The sequence below is a fragment of the Monodelphis domestica genome, chromosome 3 (assembly GCF_027887165.1).
Source record: "Monodelphis domestica isolate mMonDom1 chromosome 3, mMonDom1.pri, whole genome shotgun sequence".
Lineage (NCBI taxonomy): Eukaryota > Metazoa > Chordata > Mammalia > Didelphimorphia > Didelphidae > Monodelphis > Monodelphis domestica.
Window position 1 is genome coordinate 81,929,130 of NC_077229.1, and position 22,324 is coordinate 81,951,453.

The 22,324-nt window shown below is 38.4% G+C and overlaps 2 protein-coding genes across 7 annotated transcripts in view; one reads left to right on the forward strand and one right to left on the reverse strand.

The window, feature by feature from the left end:
• C3H19orf44 (chromosome 3 C19orf44 homolog) overlaps positions 1 to 20,525 on the reverse strand; it is a 32,876-nt gene extending 12,351 nt beyond the window's left edge. For 4 of the 6 annotated variants that reach the window (XM_007489734.3, XM_007489735.3, XM_007489736.3 and 1 more), the window contains exons 1-7: positions 20,389 to 20,487; positions 19,353 to 19,545; positions 15,925 to 16,678; positions 13,929 to 14,250; positions 11,629 to 11,705; positions 9,635 to 10,139; positions 5,834 to 5,926 (exon numbers count right to left, since the gene is read on the reverse strand). In XM_007489734.3, the coding sequence (XP_007489796.1) occupies positions 5,834 to 5,926; positions 9,635 to 10,139; positions 11,629 to 11,705; positions 13,929 to 14,250; positions 15,925 to 16,678; positions 19,353 to 19,390 (1,789 nt within the window). In that variant the 5' untranslated portion in view covers positions 19,391 to 19,545; positions 20,389 to 20,487. Of the gene's footprint in view, positions 1 to 5,833; positions 5,927 to 8,194; positions 9,481 to 9,580; positions 10,140 to 11,628; positions 11,706 to 13,928; positions 14,251 to 15,924; positions 16,679 to 19,352; positions 19,546 to 20,388 lie in introns of those variants that run through there. The other 2 variants (XM_056822286.1, XM_001369191.5) reach the window with 2 other exon arrangements.
• The window catches only part of CALR3 (calreticulin 3), a 34,140-nt gene continuing 32,257 nt past the window's right edge, over positions 20,442 to 22,324 (forward strand). The window contains exon 1 of the mRNA XM_007489732.3: positions 20,442 to 20,854. Coding sequence (XP_007489794.1) covers positions 20,575 to 20,854 — 280 coding nt within the window. The 5' untranslated portion in view covers positions 20,442 to 20,574. The remainder of the gene's footprint in view (positions 20,855 to 22,324) is intronic.

Consider the following 22,324-nt stretch of genomic DNA (forward strand, 5'->3'; position numbering starts at 1 on the left):
ATGCCAAATGCCCTAACAATAGCTTAAATTGTCCCTATAAATGAGAAAAACGAGAGTAAAAGAAAACAAAGCAGAATAATGGCACTCCATAAATATATGAGATAGTCCCAGGTATCAAGACAATAACTCCAGATAGATCTTTGCTAACAGTGAAACAAACTCTTACTAACAGGAAAACACAAACATCTTTGCTAAAACACACTGTGAATAATCTCTGTCTATATCAACAAGCAAGTATAAATCAAGGGTAAAAGAAAGCTTCTATTTCTAGAAATATTCAAATATCCAAATCTCCCAATATCCAAATCTCCATAAATTCGGAACTTCAAAGAACCAGACACCAAATTACAAAATTCAATATCAAACATAAAAATTATAGGACACACTTACAACTGATTAGAAAAATATATTACATATATCCACGCATGAAGAGTTCACTTACCTACATGCATATGCACACATGAAGAAAAGTCACTCTTACCCACATGCATACAATAATCTTACACACATGCATGATCCTGTATGTTAAAATCATCAGAGAACACAGGCCTTCAATCAAGGGAAAATGACAGGCAAAAGATGAATGCTGTACAGAGGAAGATTCAGGACCTGCATATTTTCATTCAATCAACACCAAGAACACCAAAAGAATTTTGAAATCAAGGACTGTTGATAAAGGGTCACATAAGACTGTTTGTCATACATGTTAATTTCATATAGGTCAATGCATATACATTTACACAAAAGCATAACATGGAGAGGACTCATGGATGGGGTAATAACTTATAATTAGTGTACACATACATTTGATACTGACATGTTATTTGAGTTTCTGCAAGACTCAGGCAGGCAGGAAGTTACAAAAATTCTTGTCTGAATGACTTCTGGTCAGAACTCATATACAAATGTATCTTAGTGTACATATGTAAAGTTTGTACAGAAAGAACAATGTACATTTGTAAAATACTAATGGATTAATCTACTAATATTAGTTTTTAGGATACTAAAATTTACTAACAATTAACACACAGGGAAAGGAAAGACATAGCTCAGGGAAGTTTGAAACTTAAGACAGATTAGGGACAGAATGATACTTTATCTTATGATAAGTTTAAATAGACATATAGTTACCTTAGCAATAAATAGAGTTTATAAAAGTTCATACTTAGAAAATGTTATACAGTTCATTGTGATAGGAAACTTTGTTACAAAAATCTATAATTGTTGAATTTGTTATTTCTGTTCAAAAACATATTTCTGTATTTGAATTTGACTTTCAATACCTTTTTCCATTTTCCTACAACCCCAAATCTTAGATTAGGATTTAGAAAGAATTAGGATAGTGAAAATAGATTAGGATTTCTTATTTTTTTTGGGGGGGGGGGTGGAATATTTAGGATAGTATGTTTCATAGAATAGACAGTTGGAATTAGCATATAATTTAGGTATTATAAATAATGGACAAAAGTCTGGTTATCTTTTGTATGAACACAGAAATGGGGGATTGTAAACAAGGAATTTGCCAAGAACAAGGGAGACCTGCAAAGGTTGAAGAAAATGTGTCTGGAAGGACAATGGAAATTAAGGAGCTGGTGGGGGAAGGGAGAATTCTACGGATGATTCAAAAAAGGAGAAAACTGTTGGCCAGAGGAGTTTCTGGTCAGTCTCTTACCTAAGACTCTGGAAAGAGCTGGTTATCTCTTCTAATACCCTTTTTGTCTGGCCAAGCTGAAGGAAAGTGTTTTGCCTTAGACTGAAGATCACCCTGGATCACAATTTCCCCGAGGATAACTATATCCCTTGAAAGACAGTTTTGATCCCACCATCAAAAAGTAGCCATAGAGAATAGTTGGCAGTGTCTCCTTGGTCCCTCTTCCCTCTACCCTCTGCTCGTTCTCTTCTTTTCAAGAAATAAATTAGATAATTTAGATTACAGAAGAGGTGTCTCAAATAGCAGGGAGGAGTTTTAAATCAAAGAAGAAGAAAGCCAGGAAGGGTTGTCTCACCTTCTGATCAGGTCAGGGTTGACTCCATTAAAGTTGTCCAGCCTAGTGGAGGAAGAGGGAAGGTGCTACCCAGAAATCAGTCCCCAACAGCAGCTGGTTTTGTCGTCCCAGCATCTTTCAAGCCCCTCCCTCTCCTTTTCTCTCTTTGAAAGGCTCAGTGGCTTGAAAGCAAGGGCTAAAAATGGAAGGTATTGGTTTCAGGTATGGTCTCAGATACTCAGCTGTGTGACCTTGGACAAGTCACTTAACCCCCCATTGCCTAGCCCTTACCACTCATTTGCCTTGGAACTGTGAGGACTGGATTTAGCTCTCCCCTGATTATAACAATGAAGATACTTAGCTCTTCCTTTATTGTAAAGATAAAATTGCAATCTCCTGGTTGTAACAATGAAGGTACTTAATTCTTCCTTTATAGCGAAGCTAGAATTGTAAACTACAATCTATTTTTAGATTTTAATCCACAAAAAGGTCATAACTTAGTATTTGAAGGACATCTACTCATTTCAACCACAAAAAGGTGTTAAGTAACTAGAAAAGTTGAACTAACCAAAAGAGGTGTTAAGTAACCCCCCAAAAGATATAATCTAACCAGAGAAGGTGAGAACTAAAGAGTGGGCAGTCCTGGAGAAAATCTAACCAAAGAAGGTGAGAACTAAAGAATGGGCAGTCCTGGAGAAAAGTGTCTGCTGTGACTGGTAGACGTGAAATTTAGGGGAGGTGACACAAGAGAAAAAGATCTTTAAAAAGAGGACAAAAGGCCAGAAAGAAAGATTTGGACATATTCGGATTCAGACATTTTTCAGAGATTTCTGATTTTAAGAGATATTCGATTTGAGTTTCGAGTTGGAGGCGCTGACTCGGAGAGACTGGAAGACAGACCCTTGAGGAGCCCCTGGAAGATAGCCACCCAGACTTCTTTCCATTTAGACTGTCACCATTGGTGAGTGAAAGGCTGATTTAGTGACCCCACCTTTCTGGAGGCATGAAGCCTAAAAGTAAGGCCCATTTTCTTGAGATTCTCTTCCTCTGGCTGGGACTTAGAAATTCTAACTGATATAAGAAGCCAGAGTTCTCTCTCTCTCATGCCTTAGTATCTTCCTTCTATTGTAAATATTGTAAATAAACTACCATAAATTCAATTTACTTTAGTAATTCATTTTGGGATTTAGAAATTAAATCCTTGGCAACCACCTATATAAATATTTAGAGTCCAACCACAATTTGATTTTAACATATTCAATATGCAATATTGATTTTAAGATGGAAGATAAGGGTTTTTTAAAAATATAGGAAGAGAAGAAGTTACTGACAGTGAACCCAGTTTGCTCTACATAATTTCAAATTACCTGTTCCAGATAAATTACTGAAAGAAATAACATGTGATTGCTGAGCCACTGTTCATAACCTTAAACAGACTATAGAGAATGAAAAGGGGGCACTACAGGACTGCAGGAGGACACAAGTCCCTATTTTTTTTAAAGGTTAGAAACTTTCTGCTCCAAAATATAGGCAGGAAGCTTAATTATGTTTTCTGATAAAACTATATTATTAAAAAGACATTTAGTAGAGAAACAAACAATAATTATAGAGCCAGTTTAGCTTCACAAACAGGTTATGCCAACTTAACCTTTTTTCTGACATTAAAGGGATAGTTACTTATATATAGGAAAACATTATAGGTATAGTTTACTTAGATTTTAGCAAAGTACCTGAGAGTGTATCATACTTTTATTGTGGAAAAGACAGTTAAATGTTAAACAATTGTACAATAAGGTTATAAAACTGTTGGAAAGCCATAACAAATGAATCCTTTGGGAAAAGATCTCCTATAAAGTACACCAGGCATCTATACTTGGCATTGTGCTACAATATTTTTATTCATGAATTAGTTAAAAACTTATCAAATCCACAGATGAAAAAAAGCTGAGAATAAATAAATAAATGGGAAGGATAGCTAACACACTGGATAATAGTCAGGATTACTTCAGAAGACTGATAATACCACTTTTATGGGCATTTTCTTTTACCAATGCAGATCCTAAAACTTCTTTGCTTTAATAGGTTTACGAATGGTCATAGTCCCAAATTCATTACATAATGGCCAACTTCCAAGGAATGAGCCTCTCAATGAGTCATGATGGCTCTTAAAGGAAGACACATGGAGTCTATTGCTAGGCCAATGCTCAAAGCTTTTCACTTTGAGAGAGCCAGACTTTGTACTTCTCTGGCATAACAGTTAAGGATCCAAGGTCACTTCTATCCCTTAATGAGGCAGACTAGAACATAAATGGAGTTTACATGCCTTTGGTAGTATGTCATTGGTAGTAAAATGTATCATAACAAATGTTGGAGGATAAGAAGGGATTGCAGAGAAACAGGCATGGAACAATGGACAAGTGCAAACTTTTTGAAGAAGGATCTGACAACGTACAAGAAAAGTCACTCAACTGTTCATAATCTGATTCAATGATCCCATTGATGGCTCTTTATCTTAAAGATTTCATTAAAAGGTGGGAGATGGGGAAGGATTTATCTGCACCCCCAAAGACCCTTTTTATCTATAATACTGAAAACAACTTATATGTCTAATAATTAGGGAAAGGGTGGATCTCTTATGGCCTATTAATATGAAATAACATGGCACTACTAAGTTTCCTATGATGAATACAAGGAAATATAATAAGACATACAAAGTGATTCAAAATATAGTAAGTAAAATAGAAACAATGTCAACAATGACTATAAGAATATGTTTTTTAAAGAGATTTATAAAGATAGAAGATTTAGAAGGAAACAGAGGAGATGTATTGTTAGATTTTGTTAGAAAGTGTGTTTTTCCAACTGCTTGATCACACGGTTCGATGGGGATATGATTGGGGAGGTAGACTCTAAATGATCACCCTAGTGCAAATATCAATAATATGGAAATAGGTCTTGATCAATGACACATGTAAAACCCAGTGGAATTGCGCATTGGCTACCGGAGGGAGGGAAGGGGAGGGAAAGAACATGAATCTTGTAACCATGGAAAAATATTCTAAATTAATTAATTAAATAAAATTTTCCAAATTAAAAAAAAAAAAGGTGGGTTTTGTAGCAAGAGTATGATTGACAGGCCTGGATTCTGAGAGCCACTGGGTCAGGATTCTAAACTGTTGAAAGGAACAGGTTTCCAACAGTCAGTTTGGAGCTGAAAGTGAAGATTGTAAAGTGAAGGTCTGATTTCTCCTGAACTCTCTTGAACAACTTGCAAGCAGTTTCTTTGAATACCCCCAAACAGGGGTGAGAGGACATCTCCATACACTCTGGTGGACAGAGTGGAGACTTGGAGAAAACCACTATTCCTGGGACAATTGAGGATTCAGCTAGATTCCTGTACCTGACCCACCAAAGACTGTCTGTGAGAAATCTGGTTCCCTGTTGGACTTACCCTTAGGAAACTTAGGTATTTAGTTTAGAGTAGTTAGATAGTGGGTTTAATGACTGGGTTAAGAGTCAGATGCTAACCTGTTATCCTTGATTCCATTCCCCAAACCTTTCCCTTCCCTGTTAATAAATTCAATTTTATTTATATGTGCCTTCTTCCTCTGTGTAATCTTCTTTTCCCCCTTTCCTAAAAACCATTATAACAGTTTTTATATAATTTTTTAATTAAAAATTTAAACAGCTTAAGGTTAAGAGTTTTAGTTGGAGAATTATTTCTATATTTGGTCTAATTATTTATTAGTACTTGTTTTAAATGTTAAGTTTATAATAATAAATATTATATATAAAAATTTATATATAATTATATATACATATAAATATAATAAATTCAGGGCCTTTACCTTCTATTGCATCTGCAGTAATCACATGACTGGCAATAGGTTCAGGATCCACATAAGTTCTACCCAAACTTGGGCCAATAGTCGCCATGCTCTCTAGAGTTTAAAAGACAAAATGTTAGAATTCTGATCTATATACATTAAGGGTTGAAAAATAACTAACTGCTTTTTCACAATAATAAAAGCAAATGGGAAGCTAGGTAGCGCAGTGTATAGAATACCAGGCCCAAAGTCAAGAAGACATCTTCTAGGGGGCAGCTGGGTGGCTCTAGACTGAGAGCCTGGCCTAGAGTCGGGAGGTCCTAGGTTCAAATTTGGCCTCAGATACAGCGCTGGCCAAAAAGATACCATGATAGCCAGCCTAGGGCTTGGCCTCTGCAAGCTTAAGAGGCTAGTCTCAGATGACAACCTGTCATCACCATCTTCATACTTGAGAGGCAGATGGCATTGTGGAGAATGCTGGACATAGGTTAAAGACCAGAATTTGCATCCCACCTTAGATCCTAACTAGCTATGTAATCCTGGCCAAATCACTTAATGTCTCAGTCTCATTTTTCTCTTCTGTAAAATGAGGGAGATGTTAAAGGTCCTTTCTGATTCTACCCTATAATCCCAAGTCTTTACTAGACAAGACCTAATGGAGTTCAGATGCCTCAAGCACAGCCTTTAAGAATCCAGTCTCCTCAATGCCTCAGTAGGAAAAGATTTTAGTAGAATAACAATTAAATATTTTAAGAATTAATTTTTGTTCTCTTTCTGATCACAATGATGATTTTTACAACTGCATTTCATTGTTCACATTCTTCTGATTTAATGATATTAACCTTTATTAATAACCAGTTTTTCTCTGCTTATTCCAATAGGCAGATGTGAACTGTGTCCAAATGTGTCCAATGTGTCCAATGTGTCCAAATGTGTCCAAATGTGTCCAATGTGTCCAAAACAACACTCATTTTCCCTCTCTAAAAACCATTCTTCCAAGCTTATGGCTTTCTATTGAGGACATCATCTTTCCAGTTATATCCAGGTTACCAAACTCAGTGCCATTCTTGACTCCTAACACTCTTCTCACATATCAATTAAGTTGCTTTGTTTCTATAATATCCTTTATATTTACTCACCCTTTCTCTCTACTAACATGACAATCAACCTTGTTCTTTACCTCTCATTTGGACTACTCTCATTTGGTCTCTCTGCTTCATGTCTCTCACAATAGATGTGAAAATGAGTTTCCTAAAATGCAAATCTGACCACGTCACTCCCCTACTCACTAATCTACAGTGACTTCTTATTATCTCTAGGATCAAATGTAAATGGTTCTGTTGGGAGTAGTGGCCACAAGGCCACTTTTGTGTTTATTACTGTAGTAAGCAATAAATTTAAAAATATTTATATGTGTTTCCTCCTGTCTCCTTCCCCTTTAACATTATACAGTATTCTTCTTTACACACTCAGGTCAGTAAAACTGTCTTTCCTACTCCTGACACAACATGCCTTCTTCTGATTCCATTTCTTATTACTGGAGGTACCCTCCCATTTGGAATGCCGTTCCTTCTTTCTTTCCCCTTTTCAAATCCTTCGTTTTCTTCAGGGATATAACTTGAGCATCCCCTTCTCTATATGAAGCCTTTCCTCATCCCACCAGCAACTGGTGCCTTTCTCTCAAGATCATTTTATCCTTCTTTTACATCTCTCTACATACGTATATGCATATTATTTCCCTCATCAGTCTCCTGACAGCAGGGTTTTTGCCTTTATATCTCTAACACTAGCCTGTCCTAGTAGACTTTGTTTTAAACATGTTTTAAACAAGGATTCAAATAAGCAAATTTGTTCCCACTTCTAAGAAATTTGGAGTTAAGACTTCGAAAAAGACAGATTCTCCTCCAAGCTCTGACTAAACTTACTAAGTAACCTAAGGCAGGTTATTTCACTTTCTGACCCCTGTTTTCCCTAGGAAGAAAAAGATCTCTAAGGAACTTTCCAGTGCTGCAACGTATGATTTCTATATTGTCCATCTACTTTTTCATTAGGCATTGTGTAGTAAAACTTAGAAAAATGACATTCTCAATAGTTCATGTAAACAAACTGACATGTTTGCAGATTTACTTTTGCTATAATAGAAACTCACATTTATGTGGTGTTTCAGATGAAATGAATTTTACATACATTATCTTATTTTATCCTCACATCAACCCTGTGAGGTAAAGAGTGCGAATATTGTTATCCCCACAGACCTTAAGCATCAAATGAGATATTTATAAAGCACTTTACTTTCTTAATATAATTTTATTTTTAAAATATTTTTCCACAGCTCCATGATTCATGTTTTTTCCCTTCCCCTCTTTCCTTCCCCATCCTGGAGCTGACAAGTAATTCCCCTGGATTATACATGTATTATCACTCAAAACCTATTTCCTTATTATTCACTTTTGTAAATACCCATATAAACAAATGATAAATCATATGTTTTGTAAAGCACTTTAGTATGATGCCTACCTAGGACACAGGAGGTACTATGTAAGTGCATATTCTCTCCCCTTTTCTTCCCTACCCTTACCCAAGGACCTCAAATTCACCACTCAGATTTAGAACTAGATCCTCAGAAACCATCCTGCACAACCACCTTCCTCATTTTATAGCTGGAAACAGAGGCTTTCTCCAGATCACTGCCACCAGTGTGGCAAAAAGCTGTAGGTTCAAAACTTGAACCCGGATCTTTTCACCTCTATTCCTTAACTTTCTAGATATTACTACTCTGATGTATTACCTAGTCTTTATTTGAGGAATGATTTCACCCTCTCTGAAAGTTACCAAGAACATGAAAATCAATGGGAATTCCTGCACTTACTGGCCATATCTACCTTTTATATTTTTTTACAAATTGAAATCTAGCTGAACATGACATGTAAGTAAAAATATATCCCCCTCTCACATCTCCTCTCAAATTTCTGTCTACCAAGCTATTTATTATTCATCTAGATGGGAAAGAAATAGAGAATAGAATCTTAACATGTTTTTCAGTCCAAAAAGACAAAGGTTTTATCATTGGTAATGTGCTATATGGGAAAGATTACTAACTCTAGAAGAGATGTGGGAGCCAATCTTTTCTCCAATGCTCACCCTTGAGTCCCTGGACATGTCACGTCACTTCCCTAGGCTTCAGTTTCCTCACAAAGATGGCCCTTAAGATGGCCCATAAAGGCCCTTTCCACTCCTGACCTATATATCCTATATCTGAGGTTTAGGAAGTCTTAACATGTCTAGTTCAATCACAAAATGAGGTACTAGAATCTGAGGGTCCCACAGAAGACTGAAATCTTCAAATAAATAACAGTAACTCTTACTTTATCCACTAGGTAATAAACTTTGGGAACTCAATAGCCTGAATTTATTAAGTATTTATTGAGAACTTTTATGTGCTCAAGATTATCAAGGCTTCAAGAACAAAAGATACAAAACAGGTTACCAAAGGCAGTTACGGATGACCTTCCAAGGGGTTTTAGTTGTTGTGGGGATCTACCAAGCTCTCCTATAAATATATATTAGAATGCCTGTTAACAGTCAGAACAGTGGGCCGAATAAGTGTGGTAGGTAATGTTCTGCAAACTAAAACCAGAACTGATAGTCAGACTGGCTTTTGACTCCTTCTGCCTGTAAAGATTAAAATTTAGGGGATACAAGGCATTCTGGGGAAGTGGAGCAAAGGCTCATGGGGATTGTAGTCCTGTATTCGAGTCTATTTTTCACATGCCTTAGAACTGCCCTTGTAGGGCAATGGAGTGTAGTCAAAGCCACACTTACCCTTTGTCCAGTTGTAGGTGAAGGTAGGATCATAGGTTTGAACAGCCACTTCCTTCACTAATATTCTCTTCACGTTCTCACCCCATTTTTTACCAGGCTCTTTGGACTGGGTGGAAAGGTCTCTTTTAGAACATGAAGGACTCTCAGACAAAGACTCCAGTGTTTTGTCTAATGACTCTTGGGAGTAGGCTGTCTGCCCAGATACTGTTGAACTTGGAGATTTTTCAAAATCTTCAGAATACACTGAGTTGATAGTACTCTCCTGAAGTCTAGGAGATGGTGATCTCCTGCTGGAAATACTTCTCTCTCTAGAAGAGGTTACAGACTCCTCATTCACATCCTCACATATTTCACTTACAGTTGGACTTTCCTCTTCAGCGTCAAGAGAAGTAATGTTCACACTTGTCTCTGGGCTCATGTCTCTGGCACTTCTTTGTATACCTCTTACAACTGGCACATCTGTTTTTAATTCCTTGCTTGGTTCTTTTGTTCTGTGATTTTTTTCCTAAAATAAAAAAGTGGCTTAGGGATGAGAACTCTGAAAGATATTTCTAAGGGGTTAGGATGATAGACTGAAAGTTGGAAGGCATTTTGAGGTCATCTAATCCAAACACCTCATTTTTTAAAAACCATTTTACCTTATGTCCTCAAATCAATACTGAGTATCAGTTTCAAGGCAGAAGAATGGTAAGGGCTAGACAATTAGGGTTAAATGACTTGCCCAGTCACGCTGTCTAAGGTCAGATTTGAACCCAGGACCTCCTGCCTCTAAACCTGGCACTCTATCTACTGTGCTACACAGATGCCCCCAACCATGTCATTTTTAAGAAGAGGCCACTAGGTCCCAGTGAAGACCTTTTCCAGGGTCACACTGGATAGATATAGCAAGTGTTCTAATTCAAACCCAGGCCCACAAACTAAAAACACCATGCTTTTACAACTACATCATGCTGCCTCCCACATATAATATCCACTCTATAACACCATGAGAGGCAGCATGCTATAGTAGAAACAGCAAGACCTAGATTCAAGTCCTACTTCTAACACTTACTAACTGGGTAAATCAACCTCTCAGTGCTTGAGGAGAGGTGTCAAATACCTGTTCTAGTACAGCCCAAACAAGATTAAAATGTAGTTGGGAGTAGTTAACAAAATAATCAAAATACAATTGAACAGTAATGTTAATTAATACATGTTTTTCCAAGTCAATATGCAGCCATACGGATCCTCACATACCCGTTAGTGGCCCCCACTTCTCTGTAGGTTTGATACCCTGGTCTAGACAATTCTTTAAGACTTACGAGCTGCAGAAAGAGTCCTAAAGTGCACTGATAGAAGATTTTCAACACCAAGGAGTTCTATAGCAAGAAATTCAGATGTCCAGTCCCTTATCCCTATTTAATACAGTAACTACTTACAGTAAATCTTACAAATATAATACCATATATTAAAATGTCTATGAAACTACATTATTACAAAAAGAGAAAAGGTATCCATCCCACATGGCAGGGGGGTAAGGGGCACAGCACTTGGAAAATCCAATTAAAATTTTTTGGCCCTCTCTTCGTACCAGAGAAGTCTGAATTTTTTCTTGTTCTTTTATGGAGTATTTATAGTATCTTATTGTAAAATTTGGGTTAAGTTTTTGGTTATAAGCTATATCGTTTCTAAATTTTTCCTATGTTGTCTGCTGGCCCTCACATATCATCTATGACTTCTACAAAACTCTCAAGAAAATTTAAATTTCTTATGGTGACCCATGACAAAGCGAAACTGCAATTGGGAAAGTCATGGTTTGGAAGAGATACCTGTACCTTAAATATTGCTTTGCATGCCTTTAGCATGAAACATTTATAAAGCAATTCTGTTATAGTAAGTATTAATCATTTGCTAAATAAGGTTGCTGTATACTGTTATTATCTAAATGCAAGCCCTACAATTATCAACTCTCCAATATAACTGTTAAAAAATTTTAAAACAGCCACTGTACTTACTTTTTGTCCCAGTTCTATTTTCTCACCGATATTATCCGGAGCCAAGTCATCAAGGGATAAAATATTTATTTTAAAATCTGTCATTGAAAGATGAATGTTATAAAGTGAAACCAAAATACAATTTTTTAAATGTAAAATCACTTAAGTATATAATTTTTATAAATATGACATCAGCAAAGTTATAAGGAAAGCAGAAAACTGGGGGGTCAGAGTCTGTTCTAATCCTTATGTTCCTAATGACTTTCATAGATTCAGAAAATCAGTCTTCATATCTCCAGGGCTCAATTCTTCAAGAGGAGAAAAAGGAAAAATATTCCATAAGAGTCAAACAATATGGCTCAACTGAAGCAAACCCCAACTTAGGGGCAAGAACAATATGAGCTGACATTGCCTCTGGGCTCCTCCATAGCTACTGAAAACCCATTAGTTCTTCAACCAAATACCACATCATTGATAAGGTCTTTCCCAATCATCTTATTTTATCCTAAAGTTATCTCTGTCCTGGAAATTACCAAAGCATTACTACTTATATGGTTTACATGACAATTAACCATGTACAGCCATAGATTTTTAAAAATCATCTGGAAAAAAACTCCTTTCAATTAGAGGCAGTTAGGTGACATAATGGATAGAGTATTGGACTCGGAATTAGAAATACCCAACCTCAAATTCTGCTCCAGATGCCTATTAGCTGTATGATCCTAGAAAAGGGATAATTGCACCAACCTCATAGGGCTGTTAGGATCACATGGTAGCTCATATATAAAGTTTTTTGTAAACCTTAAAGCACTACATAACAGCTGCTATTATTATTAGCAATAATAATTAAGCAAACACTTTAAAATACACAATCTATGCACAAAGCACATAGCTGCATATTAGGCATAGAAAAACAAAAACAAAAAGTGCCTTTTTTCCCCCTCAAGAAATTTCTACTTTCCTGAAAACAAAGCCTTTAACAGTTGGCCTATAGAGAGAGGGGACAAGAGGCATAAGTGGTGGTATTCTTAGCAAAGAATCACTGGTATATTCAGCTGACAAAGAGGTTGGTAGTGCAGTCTCAGGTGAAAGCATGTATTGGGGCACATGTGGCCTTTCTGCCTGGAAATAGGGCAGAAGTCTGGTTCCTCATCCCTAAGCTACCTATATAATTTCTACCACTGGTAACAAAGTTTATGACGACCAAATATGTAGCTGGAAGACATCTCTTCCTGAACAGGAATTATGCATCACTGCTTAGTGATATGGCTCCTATTTTGTCTTAAATTGCTAATCAAAGGGCTGATTTAAAAATTTTTTTCAAGTCTCAGAGCAAGAAAATGTTTTCAAACATAACCTTTGGGTACCATCTTTCTTCCCATTCCCTTCTGTCTTTTTGGTCCCAGTACTGAAGTGGAACTTGTATTTTTTTTTTAACCCTTAATTTCTGTCTTAGAATTGATTCTAAGTATTGGTTCCAAGGCAGGGGAGTGGTAAGGGCTAGGCAGTTGGGGTTAAGTGACTTACCCAGGGTCACACAGCTAATAAGTATCTAAGATTAGATTTGACCCAGGCCCCCCTGCCTCTAGGCCTGGCACTCTATCCACTGAGTCACCAAGCTGCCCCTTGAGTATATATTCTTATTGGCCGAGTTGGGGTTTGTTTTTTTTAAACCCTCACCCTCTTAGAATCAATACTGTGAATTGGTTCTAAGACACAAGGGCAATATGGGCTGTGCAAAGGGGGTTAGATGACTTGTCCAAGGTCACACAGATAGGAAGTGTCTGAAACCAGATTTGAACCTAGAATATTTAATCTCTAGGCCTGGTTCTCAACCCAGTGAGCCACCTAGCTGCCCCCTGAGTTGTTTTTTGTTTGGTTGATTTTTTTTTTACTAAATTTAACATGCAGGTGGATTTCTCCTTAACAAACTCTACCACTTTTTGCTTAGATCTAGTCCTTCTTTGTTGTGAGTCAAGGGCCCTTCAAAGAAGGTTCCCATGCTTTAAGGTATCCTATTCTACCAGGCAAGTGTCACCTTCCTCTCTGAGTTTTATTTGGAGCCTCCAAGCACTACTGCTTCTTCACTGGGAATTACTCTGTAACTTATCACTTTACATGTTTCCCCCCAGAAAAATGTAAGCTCCTTGAGGACAGGACCTGCTCCATTTTTATCTTTGATTACCAAGGACCTAGCATAGTACCTTGCATATAGAAGATGTGTAATAAATTTTTGATTAAAGACACAGTCATACTGGTCTTATGTTTTGAGTAATAATAATTCAGCTTATAATCAATAATATATTAGGCTAGTATGTTACCGTTTAAGCTATCATTGGATGCTTCAGAGAACAATTCATCCAATGATCCAATTTTAGTCTCCTCAGGTGAAAATGCAAGCTTTACATGTTCCATTTTAGGAGAAGTTGATGTGGGATTTGAAAAATAATGCATTATTGAAAGTGATGGTGATCTTGAAGTTTGGTTAGCTGAAAAGCCACTCTGTGGGGAAAGAGTTCTTGAAGGGCTATCATGAGAAGTTGTTTCTTGACAGCTTTCCTCTGGTAGACATAATGTCCGAAAAATCTTGAGACTGGAAAATCCTTCACGGGGTAGAGAAAGTGGACCACGTTGATTTTCATCCTAATTTCAAGGGAACAAAATTCGTGGTAATTAACTTCAGCTATTTCACCAGATAATGCTGCTATAATAACCTTAAACAATTAAACTGGAAGGTAGCAACAACTTCTCTGTCTCAAATACAAATCTGAAGGAAAAACATGTCTGAACATTCTTCTATGATACTCAGATGTTTTATACAGCTCTAAGATTCTGTGAAAAATTCCTACTCCCCATCTCCCTTGGATAATGGACTTCCTTTCTGTGTTTTTTACCAGTGATTTCATTTTCTTCCAAAGTTAGCCCAATATGGATCCCACAGTTCTACACTGCAATTCAACAACATTTATCTATGCAAGGTCCTGGGGATACAAAGGAAAAAGAAGAAAGTCTTGCCTACAAGATGTTTACATTCTCTGTTTCATTTTAGTGACCTATTTTAGCCATTTCAGTTTTGACAAATAACACAAGTACTAATGAACAAATGAATAAATCAACAAACATGTATCAAGTGCCTACTAAATGTCAGGCACTGTACAAGTGTATTGATTTAGAATCTTGAGCCCTAGAGACTACATTTCCCACAATCCCCTTTTCCTTTTCCTGTTTGTGCATCTCCATACGTGGGGGAAGTTTTGAGTTGTTTCCATCCACATGGGGGTCTCTGGTTCCATGGTGGGAGAGGGAGGAGCAGCTTTTTGGGTTTTGCTAGCCTTAGTTCCTTATACTTCAAGATAAATATTTAATAAATATTATTAAATATAATACTTGGAGTACTGGATATTAATTTTAATCTTTACACAAGGTACCAAGTACACAAAGACAAAAGCCCTTAAGGAACTTATATCCTACCAGTGAAGACTACATGTAAAAACATCTAATAAGTATATACAGAATAGGAATCTGTAAAGGAGAGCCCTAGTAGTTAAGGAGGAATCAGGAAAGGCTTCATCTGAGACTTGAAAGGCACCAAGGATTATGAAAAATGGAAATAATGAGGGAGTATATTTCAGTCAGAGGAGACTGTGAGGACCAAAGTACACAGATAGGAGGCACAGTATCCTGTATGAGAAAGAAGCAGCCCAGTATGAAAAGAGGAGGAATGTATAATGAATCTGGAAAGGAATTTGGGGTCAAGTTGTTAAATGCCAGTCAGAGGAGTTTTTATTTGATCTTAGGTCACCACTGATTTTGAGACAGGCCATATGAATTATAACCTTATGAAAAAAGGGCTTATTAGGTACATAACTGGAAAACAACACCTTATTGACACTGGAACCCAGTACTTCACATATATCAAGTACATAATAAATTTTTGTAAAATGACTGAAATCCCAGTTCTTTATATGAAACGCTTTTTTTTTTGTCTTAGTAACCTTTACTTAGTCTTAGTAACAAATCTAACACCAAAGGGCATAGGGCTGAGCAACAAATCTAAGATCAAAGGGCAAGGGCTGGGCAAATGGGGCTAAATGACTTTCCCAGGGTCACAGAGCTAAGAAGTGTCTGAGGCCAGATGTGAACCCAGGTTCTTCTATCTCCAGGCCTGGTGCTTTATCCACTTTGTCACCTAACTGCCCATGAACACTCTTTTAAAGTAACATAGAGGCAACTTCTTCCAAAAGAAGTTCCTAATAACACAACTTAATAAAGGACAAAAAATAAAATCCCACTTAAAAATAAGGAGTAAAAGCTTACCATAGAAAATGCCTCATATTCATCTTCCTTAAGTGATGTGTTCAAAAGAACGGCATTCTTAGGTATCTCTTTATCACTGAAAGGCTTCACTAAATTTCCCAGCAACAATTTCATTTCCTCTTCATCGCTATCCAGAGAAACCAGCTTTCTAAGTGGCTCTTTCTGTTTTGGTGGTTGAGATGTCTTGACATTTCCAAACTGTGTTGGATGGACTATATTTTCAATATCTGGACCTTTCTTCTTCAGAAAGCGACTGACTCTTTCATTGCTGCTGGCAATAGGAAGTTTATCCTCACATTTCCAGGGAATGGTACTTACATTCTTTAGAGAAAGGGCTTCAGTTCTATGATTCAAATGAATGTCATCAGCACTCTTTCCATCTGTTTCGGTGTCAGACAAATCAACCTGTAGCTTTCGGCTCATAATTTTAGTTTCTATCTGTGCCAGTTTCATCAAAGCTGCATTAGCCCTGATCTTGGAGGCAGTTGTCAGTGATTTACTTAAAGTTGTCCTGCTCTCCATCTCCCTTGAAGTACTATCCTTCAAGAAAAATTGGTTTTCATCAGCATTTTGTTTCCTCTTTAGGAATCTGCTTTGGCTAAAAGGTGTCTTAGCAAGGCCTTCACTTCTGAGGACCCTGTTCTGAGTTTCTTTCATCCTCATATCTCCTATGGAAATATCACTAGAATCATAAAAAAAATCATTAGCTAATTGGCTGGTATTTAATAGGCTGGCTTTCCTTGCTGCTGACATCCTAGAGAGGGAGAGAATGGGGAGAAAGACAGAGAGAAAAGACAATTTTATTCATTAGTTCACATACTATAGCATAGAGTTCTAAAACATGATTTCATATTATAGACTCTAATATCTACCTATTAGGGCAAAGTCATATAATTTCACAATTGTCTATTTCCTATTCAGCAAAATCAACATGTAGATTTACAGAAATAAGGTTACACAGTGATCTTAAGAGTAAAAAGACCCTAGTTCAAGTTCCGACTTGGCCACTTATTAGTTATATACCCTTGTTCCAATCACTTAATCCTGGACTTCAGTTTCCTTATCTGTAAAATGAGACTAATATAGGTGCCACTTCACCTACAGCATTGTTGTGAGTAAAGCACTTTGCAAAACTTACAGTGACAGAGAACTGTAAGCCATTATTCCACAAATGCTTATCAAGTGTGTCTACCATATACAGAGTAAGCTAGATATTTTTTTGGAAAGAGCATTGGATTTGAGGGGCAGCTAGGTAGCAACACAATGTATAAAGAGCTAGGCTTGGGAGTCCAGAGAACCTGTGTTCAAAACTGGCCCTGGACTCTTCTTAGCTGTGTGACCGTGGGCAAATCACTTAATGCCAGCTATCTAGCCCTTACTGCTCTTCTGCCTTGGAACTGATACTTAGTATTGATTCTAAGATGGAAGGTAATGGTTTAAATTAAAAAACAAAAAACAATGGATTTGGAGTTAGAAGAGCTAATCAGAAAAGCTACATTTTGCATCCCACTGTACTAGTGTGGATAATTTCTTCCCTATACCAGAGTGTCAGTTACCTCCCCCATAAAATAATGTTGCTTGGAGATCTCTAAAGCCCATTTCAATTCTAAAATCCTAGAAGGCTAAATAGCACTGAGTGAAATGCAAAGATAAATAAAATGCACAACTTGCACTCCAAGTATTTAAAGCCAAAAGAGAAGAGCACAATAAAAGATAATAATTAATTCAAAGAGTTAATGAGGTATACAAATGGCAATTCAGAAATTCCTTTCCACAGATTTCTTTAGGAAATCTTTGAGGTTGACCTCAGCTTTGCTGTGGAACCAAAAAAAAAAAAAAAGAGTCAGAGCCCAGGTCCTGCCTTCCTTCTCCTTAAATCCCTTAGAAGGTTTAAGTGCCAGATTCAGCCACCTAGTCTGTGTCTCTCTCAGGGGAGCGGAGTTGATCCAAGGAGGCTACTTCTGCTACAAGATAGCCCAAAAGTCATACAGGAAATCAAAGAAAGCAAAATATCGGTTGGAGACAATTTTGAGGTTACTGGCTTATCGTGTTGAGCCTGAAAGAGAAAGGCTGAGTGGAATTCTAGTCCAAGGAAATCTGTACTTGGTCCTATGTCATTAAAACTTTTTGTCAATGACTTGGATAAAGGAATTGATGACACGTTTCCCAAAATTGCAGATGAAACAAAGTTGAGGGGGGCAGCTAAATACATCAGAGGGAAGTCAGGATCCAAAAAGGTCTTGACAGGCTAGACTATTGGGCTGAACCTAAAAAGAAGAAATTCTATAGGGATAGAGATCTTACATTAGGAATAAAAATCAATTTCATAAGTATAAGATAAGAATCATGGTTACAGAGGAATCTGAGAAAGATATCAAAGTATTAGTGAAATGCAATATGGTTCAGAAGAATAATGTGGCAGCCAAAAAAGCTAATTTGTCTTGGACTACATTGATAGCCAGATTCCAAGAATAAGGAGGTGGTAGTTCCTGTTATCTGTCAGTCAACAAATATTAATTAAGCACCTAATACTAAGTACCAAGCACTGTGCTAAGTATTGGTCATACAAAGAAAAGCACAAGGTAGTACTTGCCCTCAAGCAGCTCACAGTGTAATGGAGGAGATAACATGCAAACAACTCTACAAATAAGCTAGAGAAAAAATAAATTAGAGAGAATCAACAGAGGGAAGGCATTAGAACTGATGTAGATCAAGAAAGGCTTCTTATAGAAAGTAGAATTTCAGCTGAGATTTGAAGGAAGTCAAAAGACTAAGATGGGAAGGCAGATTCCAAACCCCAGGGACATTCAGTGAAAATGCCCAGTTGGGAGATGGAATGTCTTCTGTGAAAAATAGCAAGGAAGCTGTTACAGATCTCAGGATCATAGAATGGGGGGTGTGGGTGGGGGGACTGTAAAGTGTCTCTACCCTCAGACCTTATCTGCAGTATTATGTTCAATTTGGGGTGCCACAATTTTAAGAAGAACATTAAGCTGGAGAGTATGAAAAGGAGCATAACAAGGATGATGAAATCCCTTCTAATTCTGAATTTCTGTGATTCATAACTATCTAGAAATACCCCCTAAAGTATTTCCAACAAACAGTTCAATTCAGACTTGGACCTACAGTAAGAAGATATCAATGGTACCTCCAATTTATACTGTGCTGTTACAAAGTACCCTTCTCATAAGACTTCTGTGAAGTAGATAATGCAAATATTCTTATCCCTATTTTACATTAAGAGAATTCTGAGATCCAAGAGATCAAAGCAGTCTTTACCCCAGGTTAACTAGCTCCAAATTTTGTGGGGTAGAATGCAAACCTAGGTCTCATGGCTCAGAATCGAACACTTTCCACTATTATATATAGCTTCCACTACCTCCAAGAAGTGGACTTCACTATATTACTGTTAAGAGGTTCCAACTTACATTAAGCTTACACCTATTTTTCTCAAACTTTCATCCATTCCTCCTCAGGTAGGTCTTTAAAGCCAAGGCTTTAAATACCTCTTACATATGACTATCAATCATGTTTCCATCAAATCTTCTCTTCTCCAGGCTATATATAATAAGTCAGTGAATTCATTAAGCATATACTATGAGCCAGGCATGGTGCTAAGAGCTAGGGATACAAAGAAAACAAAAGATAATTCAGTACTTGAAGGTTTGCAAAAGCCTTTTATACTACATTATCTCACCTGTGGCTTACAGCTACCCAATGAAGTAGGGACCACCGTTATCCCCATTTTACAGATAAGGAAACTGAGGAGAAAAGACTACTGCATGCTAAGTAAGTGTGAATCTAGATTTGAATTTAGCTCTTTCTAACCCCAAGTCCTGTGCTCTTCCCACTCCAGCACCAGTTCTTTCTACCAAGCATCCCCTGGCACCTTTAGGAGTCCTTTCACCACCCTGGCTGGCTTACTCATATGCTCTTCAGATTGTATACGGCCTTCCTAGACCCTAGTGCCCCAAAATTTATCACGACACAACCATATCAGAAGACAGCGGCTGCTATATGCTCCAGATCATTCATTCACTAAACAAGCACTGATTTCATCCTGGACGTCACAACTCTTCACAAGGCCTTGGACATTAGGGCTTGGGGCTGCCACGTCAGGGGATAAATGCATCTTGAGCTTGCGGTGCACTAAGACCCCTAGATCTTGTCTGATCAAACCCTCTATTCCTCTCTAGCCCTACCCACTGCGCCGAGAGCCCAAGTGAGGTTGGGGTTAAAGGTCAACCCGAACCAAGCGCGCGATCTTCTTCTCCTCCTCCTTCTACCCCTCCTTTCAATGAGCCCGCGACCCCCGCACCTTCCTCCTCACCCGCCCGCCCCAGGGCTTCTCGCGCTTTTCAATCTCCCTACGTCCGAACGTCAAATCCTACCCCCGCCGCCGCCGCCACCCCCACTGTCACCCCAGGCCCCTCCCACCCTTTCTTCCTCGGGCTACACACCTACCTCTTCCTCCAGTTCCCCTCCTAGGAGGCCCCGTTCGCTCTAAATAAAAGGGCTCGGCCCAGGGCCGGAGGGCCCAGTACTTACTAACGGTCTCTCTAGGCAACAGAATTGGACTTCCGGCCTCGCGCCGCGGGGCGGGAAGGGGGCGGGGCGGAGGTAGAGGGTCTTGAAACTACATTTCCCACTATGCATCACCCAGTGGGTGGTCGAAGCGCCCAGGCTCAGCCGGTCTGCAAAGCACTACGGGGATTGAAGTTCCTTTCCACCTCCCGGAACACGGCAGGCAGCATTAGCGGAGCTCCTGACAGAGCCAATCAAAAGGCGCCACCGGACCGAGGGCGGGAAAAGAAGACTCACCTTCGAGCGGCCATGTCCCGGGCCAAGGTCCCGGGGCCGCTGTGGGCCCTGTGGCTGATGCGAGCGGCGCTGGCCACCGTGTACTTCCAGGAAGAATTCCTCGATGGAGGTGAAAGGGGACGGAGACCTGACCTCGGTGGAAAAGAAGCCTCCCATGGGTCTCCTGGGCCACCACCAACAGATGCTCCTAGGCCAAGAGAGGGCCTGAAAGGGGCTCCATAGGGCTGTCGGGGCCACCCCCTCATAGGAGAAGCCCCAGTCTTGCCTCCGTTATTTACCAGCCAAATGACCCCCGGAACATCACCGCACCTCCCCGCAGCTCTTATCCCTAAGCCTCAGTGCCCCCCATCCTTTGTATTCCACATAGTGTAGCACAGGACCAGTTTCAACATCAGTAAACATTTAAAAAGCGCCTACTAAGGGCCAGGCACTGTAGTATTTACTGGGAATACAAAAAAGGGTCAAAAAACAGGTCCTGCCCTCAAGGAACTTACAATCTGACAAGCATAGGAGGAGCGTAATAAATGGTTTTTTTTTTCCCTTTTTTAAACTCAGACCTTCCTTTTTAGAATTGATATTGGTATTGGTTTAAAGGCAGACAAGGGGTAAGGGCTAGATAATGGGGGTTAAGTGACTTGCCCAGGGTCACACAGCTGTTCCCCACTACATATTTCTTGATTGAGTAGTGGACTAGGAGTGAAAAAGACTTGTATTCAGGTGCCAACTCTCATAGTTAGAAGGGCCATCACACCTCACCCCACTGAACCTTAGTTTCCTCCTCTGTGTAAAATGGACATAATATCCATATAAACATTTCTATGTCCACACTGATTTCATTTTTCTAAAGACCTTCTGGTATAGAAATTCCCTCCACTAGTACAACTCTGTAACTTATAGTTTCCTCGGGAATCCAGGTGTTAACATGTCTTGACAGCTTAGCCATCTAGATCATTTGAAAGGCATAAAATGAACTCAAGCCTTTCTGATTCCAAAGTTGACTGCCTGTTCACTGAATTACCTCTCTCAAATGTTTGCAAGGCACTTTGTTTGTAAGGGCCAAAGTGTAGAGAAGACTTGGCCATAGGTAAGAAGAACTGGAAAAAAACTATAAAGCACCTGGTCCAATAATCAAGTTAAGATAGTGGGATAGTTAATTGTGTAAACTCCATGAGAGTAAACTTCTTTCTCTTTTTGTTCATTTACAGTACCTAGCACATAGTGCTAAATATATACTTGTTGATTGAGTGGAATACAAGTAATATCTTGGCAATGATCTGTGGAACTTAACAGAAATGAACATAAAAATTTTTATCTTGGATTTTAAAAGAATCAGCTTATACAAAAGGGGAGAATTTTGGTTAGATACCAGTTCTTTGTGGGGAACATGTGGAGTCTCGCTGTTCTCCACCCTTATCAGACCACCTCTGAAGTACTGGGTTTAATTTCAGCAGTCATTTTAGGAAGGATATTGACATGTTACATGGTGATCAGAGAATGGGTGATCAAAATGATGGGATTAGAGACCATATTGTAAAAAGATGTAGCCATGTTTTGCTTAAATTAGAAAAGATCTGGTGGC